Raw genomic sequence first — 17,708 nt, forward strand, 5'->3', positions numbered from 1 at the left:
TGTTTATGGCAACGCTGCCGAAGGGGGCGGGGCTTCCTTCACACCGTTGGCCCGATTGATTACGCAGCCCACCACCAGTTGTCCATTAGGTGTGAAGGTGAAAAGGTGTCACTCGTCGGTGTTGCAGACGCCTTTGGGATTATACTGACTGTAAGCATTTTGGGATCTTTTATATACTTTTTTTGTCAGTTGGAGAGGCCTAGGTTTTATGGCTGGATGCCTTGAAAAAACAATGTTTACTTGGCCAGTAAGTGTGGATCTCTGATGAGAAATATTGCTGATTTTTTTTTTTTTATTTTTTGTTTCCGTTTCATTAAAGCAGTTTATTCTTAAACGGTCTTCACATTTCATAGGCCTATAGAGCATTGTATTTTTTATAAAAATACATATATAATGACGTAAATTACATTGTAGAGTCATAAGTCTATTTGCCATTATTCAACAATAAAAATACCTAATGGGGGTATTTTAGTGATTTTTCCTCTCTATTTGTGAATTAGGCCTATAACGGACTTGAAATCATAGTATAGGCCTAAGGGTAATTGCTTGGTTCAGATGAGCTTTAAAGAGGCCTCATGCCCGCAGGAGCCCATGCCCCAGGGTATAACAGGGACTAGAGACCCAGTGTGGACCTTATCTCTAACCTGCCCAACCATGCAAGACAAGAAATAGGCCAAGCCTGCAATAGGCCTACTGGTTATTAGCAATTTACATCGTGCATGTAGGCCTGGTGTATTCATTTAGATTATTTTTTTTGTTTATTGTGCGTATGGTAAGCGTATTGCCCAAGAAGGGTAAGAAACTGATAAATTTTAACAGTTTCTGCTGTAATTTTCTGTAATATATATAGGCTATAATAAATTTATATATATATATATATATATATATATATATATATATATATATATATATATATATATATATATATATATATATACACGTACACGCTATTTAATTACTTGTATTACGTTTTCAGTTTATTAATATTTTCATATCAGGGGATTCAGGTTTACATAGGCCCTACGTGGTTATTAAATGTTATAGTTGCTCAATTGGGTCATTTACCAACTGCCGTGGCCGAAATGATAGAGTAAAGTAGCTTTTACTGGCAAATTACATAACTAACGGTGGCTATCTAACCTACAGTTGCATACATGTTATTTTAGGTGATACTGGACCCCCTGCAAATCCTGGTTAGCTTAATGAAGAGAAGACCCCCCCCCCTCCCGTCAGGTTGAGAACCATTCGTCCTAGGTTAGGTTAGAATGTAACCTTGTTTTAAGTACTAGGCCTATTAACATCGTTTTTACGTGAAGGGGAAAAGCGATTATGGAAATCCATCACCATCCCCACACCCGTCCTCTGTCAACTTCCTGTTAGGTCGAACGCAGCTCCCTCAATTAGGTTAGATTGGGCATCTTACCCGGTGCCATTTTCAATTGACTTTAATCAAAGTCACGTGACCACGTAAAGTAAATTTCCTTTTTATGAAGTGTAGCACAGACCAGGCATTTGTAATTAACTCTTTCACATGATATTAAAAAAATTCAACATTTCAGTGGCTGTCCTATAGGCGGTAGCGTAACTGGTAGATATTTTGCTAAAATGATGCTATTTTCATTACCAACAATGCCTACGTTAGACAAATATATATATATATATATATATATATATATATATATATATATATATATATATATATATATATATATATATATATATATATATATATATATTATATATGCGACGAATACTACGCGGTACACTTTACTGTAACTTTTACATGGTAAATAGCACAATTTAAACTCATTGAGTACAAAGACCGGGGTAACCAGTCATAATTATATTACTAATAACCAATAATAGTAATGACTGCGATAATAGTAGTTCAGTTATTTGCATAATATTGAGCTTTATATATATCGTGATACGTATGACAGTGCTGAAGATAATTATGTGGACAGATCACTTCGAATTAATCATATGAAATTAAATCACCATAAGTATAGCAAGTAAAACCAAGTGATTATGACATAACTGCTGGTATATGCGGTATTAAAATTATAATTTGTTGGGGGGTGGTTATTTTTTTCATTGGGTAGAACCTTGAAAAGTACTGATTTAGTAGCTTTTTATTTATTTATTTATTTTACTTCACCTCCCTTTTACAACAGCTGGATTGGCGGCAATGATTGTAATGGTTTAAGGTTTTAGGGCTAGTTATTCCTGCCATTAGCACTTAAACCCGCTGAGGTGAAGAACACGCTGTCCAGAAGGAAATTACTGCAGTTTTCTTTTTTTCTTTCCCTGTCAGTCTCGGAGCAGTTTAAATTTTTAGTTACAGTCCTTCACGTAATGGGAGATTATGAATATTGAAAGTCAAAATTGTGTACCATAGAGGATGTTTAAAATTGTCGGTCACAACTTTTTATCACTGTACATATGTAAACAACCTTTAATTTTGTAATGTTTGGCATAAAGCATCAAAGTTCTCTGCAATATTTGCCATATCTCCAATATCCCGAGCATCTATGCATAAGACCTTGTTTACGTTTGAATGCACGTTATCATTTGCAAGTTGGTTATGGTGGTGTGACTAGCCATCCTCAATCAGTGTGATAGTGTTGTTGTATCTCTGCCTTCATGTTGTTGTCTTACCGTTTAGAAAATTGACGATAGTTTGCGTTTTTCTTAGATATGCAAAGCTGAAGACCGTTATCAAAATCGCAGTTCTAACCATCATTGGTGGTGTTGACAGTACAGAGTTAGTTGTACCTGTAGGTAACTAAGTGTTGTCACAAAGCTTCAACGACCTAGCTGTAGAGGACTAAGTTTGTATATACAGAAAAAATGCAGATTAGATCATGTTTGTATACATAGGAAAAATGCAGGTTATTATCTAAATTTACTGCTTTTTTTTTCTACTATAGTATAGCATTTTTTGTATGAAGTTAGTCATAGTTCCTGATATATTAGTTGTTGCTCATCAGAGATTTTTCCCACTTTTTTCACAATGCAACCACTTCATATACATGTTACCAAACAACCCATTCCCCTACATTGCGAGCATCCAAAGGTGATGTTTTTCCATACGTTTTTCATTCTTTTGCCAATTTAGGCACTATGGTAGCGGATTCACTACAGTATGTGTATTACAAATTTCATAGTGTGTTTCATAATACTTCTGCACAGCATTATCCTCACTATATCTGCTTGTCATAATTACTACATTCTGTACTCTCCCGAATGTGGTTTTCTTTGAATTTCATCCATTTATATTCTTTCAAATAGGCTACCGCATTTTTCCTCCTAAGTTTTCCCACTTCTCGGGAGCTCGCTCTCAACAACATCCGCCCACGGGAACCACTCATCTTTTACTCATAAGTGGTTTCTGGAAGTTTTTGTCAAAGCCCAACTTCGAAGCCACTTCTCTATCAAGGGTCACGTGTTTGCTGGTGGCCAGGGATAAAACTTCTACCCCTCCTCATGGCGAAGGTCACATCGGCCTACGTACTTATTATAGTGACGAAACCCTTATCCCTCCCTGTGTGTTTACTGGGCGTATGTCATAAAGACTAAATCTCTCTCCTGTTAAGTCCTTGTTTAGTGGACATTTGAACCAGTGACAGATCCGAAGTCCCTTCTCCCAACGAACTAGTTTTAGAATCAACTTTATTCCAAATCGTCTTGGACGTCTAGTAATTGCTAATGATAACTTTTCTTAGTTTACTTAGCTGGGTGTTTGAAACGAAGCCACGAACAATTTTGTCTCGTCCTGAATCGAATAAAAAAAAAAGTAAAAACATTCCGTGGCCGTGGTCACGTGCATAGTTCAAATAAGACCACGGTTACTGTGTACAGTATACGGGTAATCTGGTGTAAGTCAGATGGAGCTGCCCTATTAGCCATATCCCACACCAACGCGTGGCTGGCTTAATCTTCATCAACAAAAGACTTAAGTAACGGAAATTTGAAAGGTTTTAACGTGTTTTTTCGGTTTTCAAAAGTTACCTAGTTGTTAGTATACAGCGAATATATTCTGAAGGGCCTGTTTTAAGCAAAGATGCAATGCGTTACTACCTTAATGCTGTATCTTAATTTATTGATTTTTCTTATTTAATAAGAGATCTGTTTCTGTATTTCTCTTTGCCTTCTCCTACTTCCTAATGAACACCATATTCTTTGGAAGCTTGAATTTCAAGTCACTGACCCCTGTAGGCTTGTTTCATATGAATAGGATTCATCTTCTGAATAATAATAATAATAATAATAATAACAATAATAATAATAAGTTTTTCTCAGCAGTTGTGTTACGTAAGGTATAACATTTCATTAAAGCTGCTTGGCTGTGCAAGACATAAGGATTCAGATTATTGTAGTTTGCTTCCATAGCCTAACTGAGATATTTATACGAGTTTCGTATGTTGCACATGAGCAAGGTTTATCGTAGACACTTACATTATGAAAGCTATTCCTGCGTAGAATAGAAAACTGCTTTTACCCGCCCACACACACTCCCTCTCAGACCCCTTTCCAATATTGAAGCTGTAGTGTTGTCGCTTGAAGTGAATGTCTGTGTAGTAAAGTTTTTTAACAGGACTAAATGCAATTAATATAATGTCAGATTTGTTGTAACCTGTAGAAGCTTCATTTGTTTTTAAAGAGGATAATCATCAAACCTCGAACCTCATTCATTATGAGATACAGTGTCAAATGTCACTTCAGTTATATATATATATATATATATATATATATATATATATATATATATATATATTTTTTTTTTTTTTTTTTTTTTTTTTTTTATTCAGTAGAATGGAAACATCTCTCACCAGAGGGAGTCTATCTCAGGTGGAAATCTAAGAAAGTGTTGCCTTGTGAATTCTTGTATAGTAACGTTTGAATTTTGTAGCCCAGTATCTACGGTGTCTTAGCACCACGTTTCATAATTCATGGGCCCTGATATCCAGGATTAATAGAGTAACATTCTATTAATCCTGCTGATATCAGTGTGATCGTTCATAATGTGAAATACAAATCGGTGACATTTTATCAGCTTATAAAGATTGCACGTATGGTACTTTTTAAAGTAAATATTTTAACCTACACGGTTAAAGTATTTACTTTAAAAATATTTACCGGTATTAATTTCGTCTGTATATACTACGAACGTACTGTTTTTTTAATGGAGAATCTTAACTTGACCGAAAACGGTACTGACTAGGCCTCCATTCGATAGCAGGTACAAGTAGTAGTAAATATATGAGTAATGTTGATGTTGATGAAATACTTCGTAGTTTAATTAAGTGTGTACAGCATGTATTCCCGATGACATACTGCAAGTATGCAGCCATAAAAATGCAAAACGATGATAAATCTCGACACAATTTTATGGACTTGAAATGTCATACGATTGGCGAGAGAGAGAGAGAGAGAGAGAGAGAGAGAGAGAGAGAGAGAGAGAGAGAGAGAGGCAGTCAAGGAACGTGAAGTTGGCGGAGGACAGAGAAACATTCCCTTAGATAAACGCCAGAACAGCCATATCGTTTACCGAAGTGTTTTCAAGTCCACTGAAGAACCTCACTCACAGTCTTATAATGAAAGGGAGATAGGCGGAGCTGGGAGCGTGGCTTAAGTGAATCTTTGTGCTAGAAAGCTTGGAGTTTATTTTAAAGACGTAGGTTGGTTAAAGGTGATGGCACTATAGATGGCGGAGAGAGAGAGAGAGAGAGAGAGAGAGGATGAGATTGTTGTCTACAAAGGGAAGCGCAAGAATTTTACGGGAATGGGAGAAAATAAAGGTATGCAGTAGATTATAACGAATAATTCCTTTGACATTTTCTTCAGCTTATGCTAGTGGAATTCCCAGCGTGCCCAAACACACTATATATATATATATATATATATATATATATATATATATATATATATATATATATATATATATGTGTGTGTGTGTGTGTGTGTGTGTGTATGTATGTATGTATGTACAACGTGTTGAGGTGGGGGAGGGAGTTAGTATTTCGGATGATGGCAGGATGAGAGAAATTACAGAATAAGTGAAACAAAGAAAGTAGCTGGTTGGTTTCAGAAAAACAGCAAGAGACATGGATTGTCTGTGGAAGCCAAGGTTGGCTTCCATAGTTTTCATTGTCCTCGGCCTTACAACTCTTCTGGTGCCTACCAGCAGACACTTTTCCCAGGGGTTGTTCGAAGGATATGTCCAAGTCCTCTCACTCTCCCTTTCATCATTATCGCATCTGCATATGGAATTTCCGTGGTTCCCCTTGCGGCACCGTTTCTAACTACCCTGCCATCTGATTCTTTATTCTGAGATCAATAAAATATTGGATACAGCTTCATTGACATACCATGATTTATGTCCGCATAGGAATGCAGAACGAGGTAGACTATGGTAAGTCAGCCTGCCATGGTTTGATTGGCGTTTGGTCTCGATAATTCACTCAATATCAACTGTAGAGACTTGTATTGCATGTAATTATTTATAGATATTTGAATGAGTCAGCCTAATTCAGCCTTTTTCCAACTAGTTTTATTATAAGTGCATTACTGTGTCGTCATTACTTCTGTTTTACTTAGTTTAATTTTGAGCCCCATTTCTGTTCATATAGGATTAAATCCAAGCTTTGTAAATCGTGTAGAGTTTAGCTGATTAAAACACCCTATATATATATATATATATATATATATATATATATATATATATATATATATATATATATATATATATATATATATATATATATATATATATATATATATATATATATATATATATATATATATATATATAGCATAGAAATATTTGTCGTTTTTCGTTGTTAAAGGGTTTGATATTTTTCACGACTAAAGAGAGCTGGTCTTATTGATCAGATGCCCGTCGGAAGAGGATATTAATTTTGATCTTTGGCCCAACGTCGCATTTAGTTACCCTGACAGCCCCCACGTAACGCACAGTTGGTGTTCCCTGCTCAAGAATGAACTTTATAATATGAAATCTACGGGATTAATAACGCTTATTCAAAGTTGTATTAAAATACCGAGCTGTTGGTCACTATATATGGCACAGAGAATTAAGTTTGTATTTTATGAGGGAGTGATTTTATTTTCTTTTTTGGTAGAAAGGTTATGTAAACATTCTCATCAGTGTTACCAGTACTGACACGAATGTTTTAGCGCTCACACCTTTAGGATTTTGTTGGATACTTTGAGGTACTTTTTGCATTGGTTTTGTTTGTTAGAATTTTGGTACGGGCATTTACGCGTGTATTAGACAGTCATTGAAAAGTTAGTCTTTTTTGTGATATAGTTACGTCAGAGTGAAGAAAACTTCGGATTTTTGACACGCCAGGGTTCATATGTATCAACCTTGGTTAAGCCTAAAAGCTTGCCTCCATCTTTTATTTCCTTAATTAAGTGGATTTATGTAATGGTCTAGGTCCCTGTGAAGTCGTTTGCCATTGTAGCGTTACTGAATATTTAGTCGTTAACGGTGCTTCCTCCCCATCGGCAAAGCTGACCAACAACAAACAGCAACAGCATCGACGAATGCCAGACGCTACATTTCCTCGTGGCGGAGATAAACAACGCCATTATGCAGGTGCTAGAGGAAGCCAATGCCAGTAAGTGATGCCCACCGGTGCCCCGAAAGGAAACGAACAATCAGGAGTCACCGTCAGTACAGAATCATTATTTACACAGAGACATAGATCCAAGGTTAGGGTTGGTTACAAATGCATGCTGGGAGGGAGCACCTGTTTGGCTGTTGTTTTTCTAGATAGGTGGAATTACTGTCTCCATTGTGCTAGCTGTTCTGTCTATACCTACACCATATTAAGGGTATATAATGGCACGAACAGCCACTAAAACGCATTAACACACCATTCATAGCTGTTGGATATTCCGTTTTCTATGTTGTCTCCACTGCTGTGGTAGATTTCTGTTTTTATTTCTTTATCCGGGTCGATCCACTTTATAACCAATATGGAAGACATTGGCCTGGCTTTCAAAATTAGGTACAGAAATGGTTTGGTAATGGCAGATTGCTAAGCAGTTTGAAAAACTGTTTTGTATTTCATTAATTTATTCTTAGGGAATCTGGTGGACTGTAATAATTTTACATTTGCGACAGTACCTTTACAGGAATGGAATTTATTACAGTAGGAAATTAGAGACAGGGATGTTTCTCCTTCACTTGATGAGTATGTTTTAGTGTGAATAGGCCTAACTGATTGAGCTAACATTAACTGAGGTTTCCCTTTGCAGAGTTACCAGATGAGTGGGCAGAGAGCTACTAGCGTCGTGCTGACAGGTCGTGTGATGTTGGTGATGATGATGGTAGTGGTGGTGGCGGCAGGAATGTTGGTCGTGGATGCAAAACCCGGCCGGGGACCTCATTTTGACACCTCCATTTCAGATTTCATCAACGAGGTAATACTCTCTCTCTCTCTCATATAAATTTAATGCTTCTACAAACCACAAACATATCTGAACTTGAACCTCGCTCTTCACAAACTACAAACATCAGAATTTGAGTCTCTCTCTCTCTCTCTCTCTCTCTCTCTCTCTCTCTCTCTCTCTCTCTCTCTCTCTCTCTCTCTCTCTCTCTCCATATGAATTTAATGCACTTCCACAAGCCACAGACATACCTGACTTCAATTTGATTAGGCTGTTGTGCAGGCTTTCATGGTTACTTTTTAAGATTATTATATAGAAGCTATATACCATTGTATAGAAGGCTATGTACCATTGTATAGAAGGCTATATACCATTCCCAAGTGTGAGCTTGGCCAAGGCCACATGTGAAATGCATAAGTTTTATATAATGCTTCCTTAAGTATTATTAATAGTGATCTCTATACACTAGAAACCACACGACTACAGGCTTGCAGAACATGGAGCTGTCATGTAGTGTGGAACAAATAACATGGAGGATACAGGACCCGTTCAAAAAAATCTATGTATTGGGTAAAATGTGCTTGATGTTCCAAATGTCCACTGTGAGAAAATGGAGCAAATACACAAGATATACCAAAGTTCAAAATGTAGCCAGTGAACAGAATGTAGCAAGTGATCCAGTAACCAACATATACAATATAAAGCCAGTTAATTAACTTAGTAAGTAATATGTACAAAATGAAGGGACCTACTGGATAAAATGTATGAGAGGTACCAAGTTTATCTAGCAAACATAAATCTTCCCAAGGTACAGAATGTACCCGATGAACAAAATTTAATAAAAATAGCCAATTGAGCACAATGTATTCAAGTACTAAACATTAAAATGTACCCAAGGGACGAAATGTACCCAATGAGCAATATACCAAATGACCCAATGAACAAAATGTACCAAACGTCCCAATAAAATGTACCCAGTGTCACCAACGAACAGAATTTTCCATTGAGAAAATTTACCCAAAGTACCATATATATGTAATGGACCAGAGGGGACCCCGTGGGCCTGATGGAACAAATGAACCAAATAGATCAAACAAACTTTTGTACCTAATGGACAGTATATGCCAGATATACCCAAGTATAATACACATCCCATTGGTAAAATATATCAGTGTCCATCATTATTAAAATAGCTGGTTTCCAGCCAATGACATAACATGACATACAGTCAGGACAATATCTGTATATTGTGTCTATAAAAAAAAAAAAATAGAGAATGCCAGTGCTGAAATATCCTTATACAAAACATTTTCTCCAAAGAATTTTGAATGATTTGAGTCAACATGGCAGCTCCATAATTAGCTCGCAGCTGGCATTACTGGACAATAGGCAATGTTAAGTCCATTATATAGATACCTATGCTTATACAGCTGATTTTAATTAAAGCATTAAGCATTTCCCTTTGATGTGTAAATTATTACTTTTTGATCATTAATTTATTAACTGTTGAAAGAACCTACTTTGGCTTATTACCTCGTGAAATTAAGGCCTTATATTCAGGTACTGGGCTCCTTCAGCCATCAAAGGGCTTATGACATGAAAAGAGGAACTTGGAAAGTGGGCTAGAGATTCAGAAAAAATTAGAGATAAAGAACAAGGATTTAAAGGTGGAACTGGGAGGAAACCCTACAGTTGTACTAAAAACTGATACTTGAGAGAGGTTGGACAGCAAGATGTAAGACAGGTGCTTGTAATAGATAACAGCTGCTGGTAGAGGCTGAAGGGAAGCAGCACACACCCCTTAAGAAAATACAATAAAGTTTATATATTTCGTCCAACTTGCTAGTCCAATCTCAGTAACTATCACCATGTAATGTAACATGAGAGGTTTTCTCCTAGTTCCACCTTCAGATTGCCGTACTTTATCCAATTTATTTTCAGGATCTGTTTACCTTGCTGTCCAACCACATTTTCTCACTGTCTCGAGCACTCAATGGATGAAAGTTCTGCAGTGCTTAGCTTTATAGCTTAACTCGAATGATTAATTTATTTGGAATGTGCCAGCACCAAGCCAACCTGATTTGTATGATGAGTGCCCCCCATTCGGCTCTCTTGCTTTTCAGGTAGCAATGGGGCAAAACACTTTTATCAGCACAGTAAAGCTCCCCAGCTAAGCAGTGTAAAACTAATTTTCATGACAAAAAACTAATGGTTACCGTAATGTTTCTGTGATTTCACTTTGGGAATTTTCTGAACTAACAGTTTGCTGTTACATCCAAGAAATGAAAAAAGAAAGTAAAGAAGAGAGAAGAATATTTATGGAACATATTGAGCATATGGACTTCAGTGGATTTTTATGTATGGCCTCCAAACCCAATGGCAATTCATTATTCAGTTTTAACTGAAAAATTACTCTTAATAATGTAGCATTAAATTTCATGCCTGAGTTAAATGGTATTCTAACTGCTAGATCATGCTAGTTTCACAATATTTGTGAACCCCATAGCTTTAAAATTCAGCATTGGCTTTACATTCATACATTGACACTAATGTTGAATACCACATTTTAGTATGTCCAGAAATGAGGAAGTTTGAAAACTGGCAAAGCAAGCAGCTACCAAATTACTTCTATTGAACTGCCTTATTCCATGTCAGATTTTTTATCTTGACAACAGTACTGCAGTTGTAGTAAGATTTGGCAGGACCTTTGGAACTTAGTGGGTTCAAGTAAAATGCAAATACACCACGATCCAAAGGTAGGAGAGAATTTTTTGTCGATCAAGGATCAGGCGAACACAATTAACACTGCTGTCCAGCCATTGTGTGAAAGTTGCTTGGTGTCCCTGATCATGAAGAAATGTGCTGGTTGAATGGTGAGTTTGGTGTCTAGAATGTTTGGGCCAGACAGACTACTTGGCTCTGTGAATAGAGGTATGCAACGCCTTCATAGGTATTCCAGTGCAGTGCAGCTGCTTGGCACCTGAGGAAGACTAAGGACCATAGAGGAAACAACTCGAGGGTTTTCCTGCATAGTGGTTAGTGGAAGAAGTAGGCCTCCAGGAACACCTTCATTCTGCTTGAGACAGGTAATCCTCTGTATATATACAGTAATGTGTCAGATGTGGGGTTACAGGTGAGAAAGCAGAGTTCAAGGGGTTAGAGTCTTCTCAACTTTGACTTTTTAAGCTTAACAGATCAGGATTTCATCCATTGTAGTGCAGGTACTGGATGTTGAGTTACCAAGCTGCATATGCCAGTTTTTTTATTGAAGGGTTTGCACACTGCATGGCTGTTTAACCTAAAATGGGAGAGGCAATGCAATCTTCATCTCTAAATTCATTCTTATGAATATCAAGATGTAGTCTGCCTGGGCAATGGGCACCTTTGTCTCACATGAATTGTTTGTTGATGCTTACACATGAAAACTTTCTTATACAATCTTTGTTTTACTCCTTTGGTGTTCAACTACCTAAATTACCCAAGCCTTGGTATCTTGCAATTCAGGCATGATACGATTGATGGACTTTTGATTGAACAAACGTAAGTTTGTAAATCACTTTTTTTTTTATATTACATCATCAATCATATACTGACCATCCTCACAGCCCCTCATGTCTCAGTAGTTTGCATTCACCCTATATGAAAACTCAATAGGGTATTTGGTGCTTACTGGTGAGTCTAGATGGCACATGCATGAGTGGTGTTATTACGTGTGGAAGACAAGAGACGTGTCTAGAGACATTTTGAGACCGTAATAATTGTGATGATTTTGTGTATAAAACAGTTTATTAAAATAAAAAAAATACTTTAGTTTTATATATAACTTTAGTTTTATATATTGTACTAACACACTTGGAGTGAATATTTAAAAGCCAACTGACCTTTTACCTTCTACTACTAGCCACAGCTGACACAGCATGGCACAGTATTTTCTATATTTATCAGTCCTGATGAAAAAATTCTGTACAGTATACTGATTTCTTCTAGAGAACTTGCTGGACAGGTGAGATTTGCAAGACAGAATTCCAGACAGAGTTTCGTTGCAAGTGTCCTCGATGGTACTGGTGTCGCAGCCCTGGGAGATACTACCATGCCTACTGCTCGATGTCTGCCCTTGGGTACATATGGCTTCAACCTGGAGGCCTCCAACCAGAAGATGCTCTTCAGGAGTTGGAGTAAAAACCCACGTGAAGATTGAGGAAAGGAAGTTTATATAATCATAAAAATTTTCATTAAGACTACAGGTCACTGTTTCCATAGCTGATCTTGATCAGTAGTCATCTATAGAGGTGAGTAAGTTAGTCTCTCTTCAAAAACCTATATGGAAAGGTGTCTCAACTGTAAAAAAGTCACATGCTTCTGCTGATAGATATAAGGCTTGGTTCAGCAGTACTTTCAGAATAGCTAATGCCACATGGGAGACTGAAGTTTAGACAAAGCTTCTGATACTTACTCAAGAATTTTTCCCGTTCTCAGCAGGAAGAATGTTAATATTATTAGTGTCAATTTTATTTTACTTAAAAGTAACAGTATGAATACCTAAGTCCATTCTTCCAGAGCAATAATATTTAAATATCTTTCCTCTGGTTATGAAGTCATAAGCTTTGTAATTAAAGCTAATTTGAAAACATTCTGCATGAATTTGCCCATGTCTTTGATGTGATTACAGCCAGCATTTTCTGTATCATATAATTACAGAAAGTGTAGCAAATGCAAATGATTGCATTAACTTTTATTGTTTAAGAATTTGAAGGTAGGATTTGGATTATTTAAATTTGAACTAACCTGTGAAATACTGTGCTAATAAAATAACAAAAGCATTCAATTACTGAGGAAAGGTTAATAAATTTACATGCTATTTAAACTCTTAGTACTGAGCATGGTTCAGTAATCATTTATTAGAAGAGGAATGTAGGTAGTTATGAGTTTTGTTATAGTGAAGTGTTCCGTTGACCCTGGAACATATGTTAGATGAATACACTTACAATGGTTGATTAGGTGATAGTTAGATAGCCACTTGTTGAGATTTTCACTGTTCAGGATTTACTTGCTGTATGATGAAAAATTTTGTGGAGTAATTTATCATGGCTTCAAAGTAATCTTTGCAGATGTGGTTGACATTAACATGAGTAAATATTGAATCCAAGTTTAGTTATGAGACTTGATCTGTTTAAATTTACACAATATTTAGCTGATTTCAATACCATTTGACTTGATACTGTACACTTAGAAAGTTCTTCCAAAACAAGTCTAGCATAATAAAGATAAATTTAAATGAATAAAATTGGAAAAAGTTGATGATAGTATGATTAGTATGACTGGTTGTGGGGCATTGTTCATTAGTTCATGCCAGAAATGTATTCAGAATCAAATGATTACAGAAACTTAGGGATAAACAGATATAATTACTGTACACTTATGGACATATATAGTTTCATCTTTTAAAATGTAGTAGGCAAATCTGTTTGGCTGACTGAAGGTAGAAAATGGATTTTGATGAAAATTCATTATGAAATTACTTAATTTTGTTTGCATAATGTTTTTTCTATATAGCCAGAGAATTCAAAGTGCTATTTATCAGTTTTTTTTTTTTGCATGTGATGTATTTATGGTAGAAGCTATTATGGCTTTAAACATGACTCAAAGGTTATGCATATAATGGGTATGGAGTTAAAGAAATGTTTCTTCCACAAAATTGAGAAAAGTATTATGTTAAAAAATGTTGTAGTACATTATACCTGCGTGCGAAGCCATTAACAAGATATGATTTACAATATAATGAAAAGGTTGTATTAAAAAAGTACAATATATTAATATAGTAGCAGCATCAAAGTTTTGTAACTTTTAAGTAAAATTTATTCAGTTGTACTGCATAATAATGAGAATTTGAGTTGTACTGCATAATAATGAGAATTTTGAGTAAGATATTGTATGAGTTCAGGGCATTTCTGAAATCCAATTATTTTCATGAAATATATCAAAATACTTTTTCATCATTCTAGTTTGCCAGGCTTTATTGTAAAGCAGCATTTGTTGTAAGAAGGGACCTTCATTAACTAAATTTTTATTCATAAAAATGAATAAGGCAAAAGACTGGCATTTGTTTGTAATGTTTTCCTAGGCTCTCAGTTTAATTCAAACTGGTCCTTACTGTGCACAACTTAATTAAAACCGGTAGTTAGCATACATGCTCATACAGTGTGGCAGTGTTGGATGACATCAAAGTTGATCTGTTTTGGTTTCTCATATTTGTAACCTTTGTTGTTTTGAGTTTTATCTTGTGCTGGTGGGAAACTTGGAGCTTACATGGATTCATACTATTGCTGGTTATAATAATGTACTAAGTTTCCTCCGTCATTCTTTTACTATCTTACTAATGTGTGAACACAGCTTTAATCTGATGAATTTTGAGACTTGCATATAATTGTGTACGAAGATATTTTCGGAAACCACAGACTGCTTATCACAAAGGGATTATGGGAGAATAGCACAACAATAAGTCAACTCCACTCATAAACAATTCTGCAGAACATCTACTTCCAACTCCCTTATTCTTATGCAGCACAGTATTTGCAAATAGCAACCACTGCTTGCCCTTTCCCATCCAAATCAATTTAGGGAAGTGTCTTACCATATCAGAGTGTGCATAATAACAGGAAGGTAATTGGAAATTACTGTGATATTCCACTGCATTTTAAGCAGACATACTTCACACATTCTTTTACTTAGGCTGGCACTGTGAATTTTGTGGGTATGTAACCTTGCAGTGCTACTGCTTTGTAACAGAGCTAAAATTCCATCAATTGTACGTGCAAATTGCATATACAGGCATGTGTAAATTTTTCAGTCAGTTATGTAAATGACGCAGGTAAATAGCTGAATGTTTACAAGCTAATAGCTAATTTTTAGTGGTCACATTCTTACTAATTAGATCCTGTGAAGTGTTAAAATGTGTTAAGCCATTCACAAGTCATATTTGGTAATTATATAATGTATACTTGTGTTCATACAGTATAAATAAAATACTGTATACATTTGTATTGGAATCTTTACCATGTTATAACAACTAACTTGTTTAGTGATCTGAAACATTGGTTATGTCTAGATATGTGATTTGAATTCATGGTTTTAATTCGAAGATAGTTGAAAGCTCAGTCACTTGGCTGATTTATATTATTTCACAAAAATAAGTATGCAATTTGCCAAAACTATATTCCTCTAACCAGGGTTTAACTACAGTATTCTATAATTTAATCTGATTGGAGTATTGTATATTTTTCGTACTGATGTGTGCATGGGAAAGTTAATGTTTCGAGCACCAGCATCAGCCTGAATTGCAATGCCAGTGGAAGCTATGCCAATGTGTTTATTTATTTCCCATGTATCAGCACAGACAAATATACAAGTCACTTTGTAACATGTGAACTGTCTTTCGCTCTTGAGTACAGGTACTAGGTAGAACAATTTGTATTTGGAGTGATACGGTTCCACTTCTCTTTTAATTTTGATTAGTACCAAGTTAAACACTCCTAAATTTCTCTTGCATTTAAAAGTAGGACTGCTTTGAGTAAATTTGTGGGTCAAATGGGTCATAAATACATTTCCAGGTGCTATAGTTCAGAACTTGAGAATTTTCATTCTAATTAGGGATTTAGGCTGTTGCAGTAACAGGGTATTTTAAAAAGTACATTGACATCCATATGCATGGCACATAATGAGCTATACTATCCATCCATCAGTTGTTACAGGGAAATGGAGTCATATAGAACCTCCCTTTTCCCCCTACTAAAATCACTACTAAGACAAATGCTAAATGACAAAACTACAGTACTATATAATGGCTTCTTTGTTGCAACTATTTTTGTCAAACAGGTATCAGTACAAAAAGCAATTCCTTGGAAAATAAACCTCATGAAATCCAAAGTAATGTCAAGCAACCTGTTTAAAATACCGTGTAGATACGTTTTTAATAAACACTATAATGGGTAACTTAGTCAAACCTTCATATTGGACAATGGTAAGGGTAATTATTAGTTTTCTCTCAGAGCATGTCATTAATGGTGACACTTTAAGTAACATATGGTTATGAGTCATGTTTGTTTTTAATATTTTTTGTTTTATCCTTATCACTCTCAGATAGCTGACCCTTATGATATGTGGATGTAAGGCTCCATACAAAATGTAGTTACTTTTTACTTAATAAGCATATTATGTTTATTTTCTTACAAAAACACTAACCATCAACAAAAGGTACTACATTGGTTTCAAAACCACAAAGGGACAGACGACCCTCATAGTTCAGTGCTGAAATGCAAGAACGTTCTTATTACATTATGACTAAGTGCAACATATAGTTTTTGAAAGCTTGAGATGGATAATACTGAGATTACTTCGTATATAAATAATTTTATGTAGTATGCGGTAATGAACTGCTGAATTCTGTGTAGAAAAAAAGGCATATGTTCACTATGATGCAAAAGAATACCTTTCAAAACCCTCTGATCATTGTAACACAGAATTCAGTACACTTCTGATTTGAAAAAATTCTTGTAAAACATTTCAATTTGTTGATTTTTTAAGACACTGAAAGGCTGAAAAATATAATAAATTTTCATGAATCTGATTTCCCTTGTCTGAAATTTTCACATTATTGGAAGGCATATTTTCACCATTCTACTAAAGTTCTGAAACCTTTGGAAATTAATAATATATCGTACTCGCCTAATGCAACAAGTAATAAAAACTCTTGAATGTTCCACACTCTTGAATGTTCCAAAGTTAAAGTTTACATATTTTCCAGGTATTAAATACCAAACTGCCAAGAGTCTACACGTAAATTTTAAGGTACATATCTCACAGTTATGAGTTGTCTTTGTTTTATATTGTATAACAAGACTTATGTGAAAAGTAACCAAAATTATTTTAATCTGAAATAAAATTTAATACAACTACACCTGTTATTAAAAATCCTTTTAAAATTTCTCGTATATGTAATGCAACTGTAACTAAAATTTACTAACATAGGTAGAGATTTAATCTTGATACACTAAAGCCACTATTTATTTTATGGATAACTTTGATCTTCCTGCAATTACAGTGCATGGCAGTACAAAATACTGTAAATAATATTAGTCTGGACCTAATAAATCAGGGATCCCAGATAACCTGAACCAAAAATGGAATACGTGGCAAATTTTAAAAGGCTTTGTAAAGGCTAATAATAATTAAATCTGAAAATCAAACATTACAGAACAGGATATATGACACTGAAATGCATAAAAATAAATATG

General features: G+C 35.3%; 1 protein-coding gene across 1 annotated transcript; it reads left to right on the forward strand.

The window, feature by feature from the left end:
- Positions 1-57: 57 nt before the first annotated feature.
- On the forward strand, positions 58-17,366 carry LOC136840775 (uncharacterized). The gene is made up of 3 exons (XM_067107648.1): positions 58-150; positions 8,287-8,451; positions 12,406-17,366. Exons 2-3 carry the CDS (start codon positions 8,296-8,298, stop codon positions 12,595-12,597), a joined length of 348 nt encoding a protein of 115 aa, XP_066963749.1. The 5' UTR covers positions 58-150; positions 8,287-8,295; the 3' UTR covers positions 12,598-17,366.
- Positions 17,367-17,708: the final 342 nt, after the last annotated feature.

The sequence above is a fragment of the Macrobrachium rosenbergii genome, chromosome 8, assembly GCF_040412425.1.
Source record: "Macrobrachium rosenbergii isolate ZJJX-2024 chromosome 8, ASM4041242v1, whole genome shotgun sequence".
NCBI lineage: Eukaryota > Metazoa > Arthropoda > Malacostraca > Decapoda > Palaemonidae > Macrobrachium > Macrobrachium rosenbergii.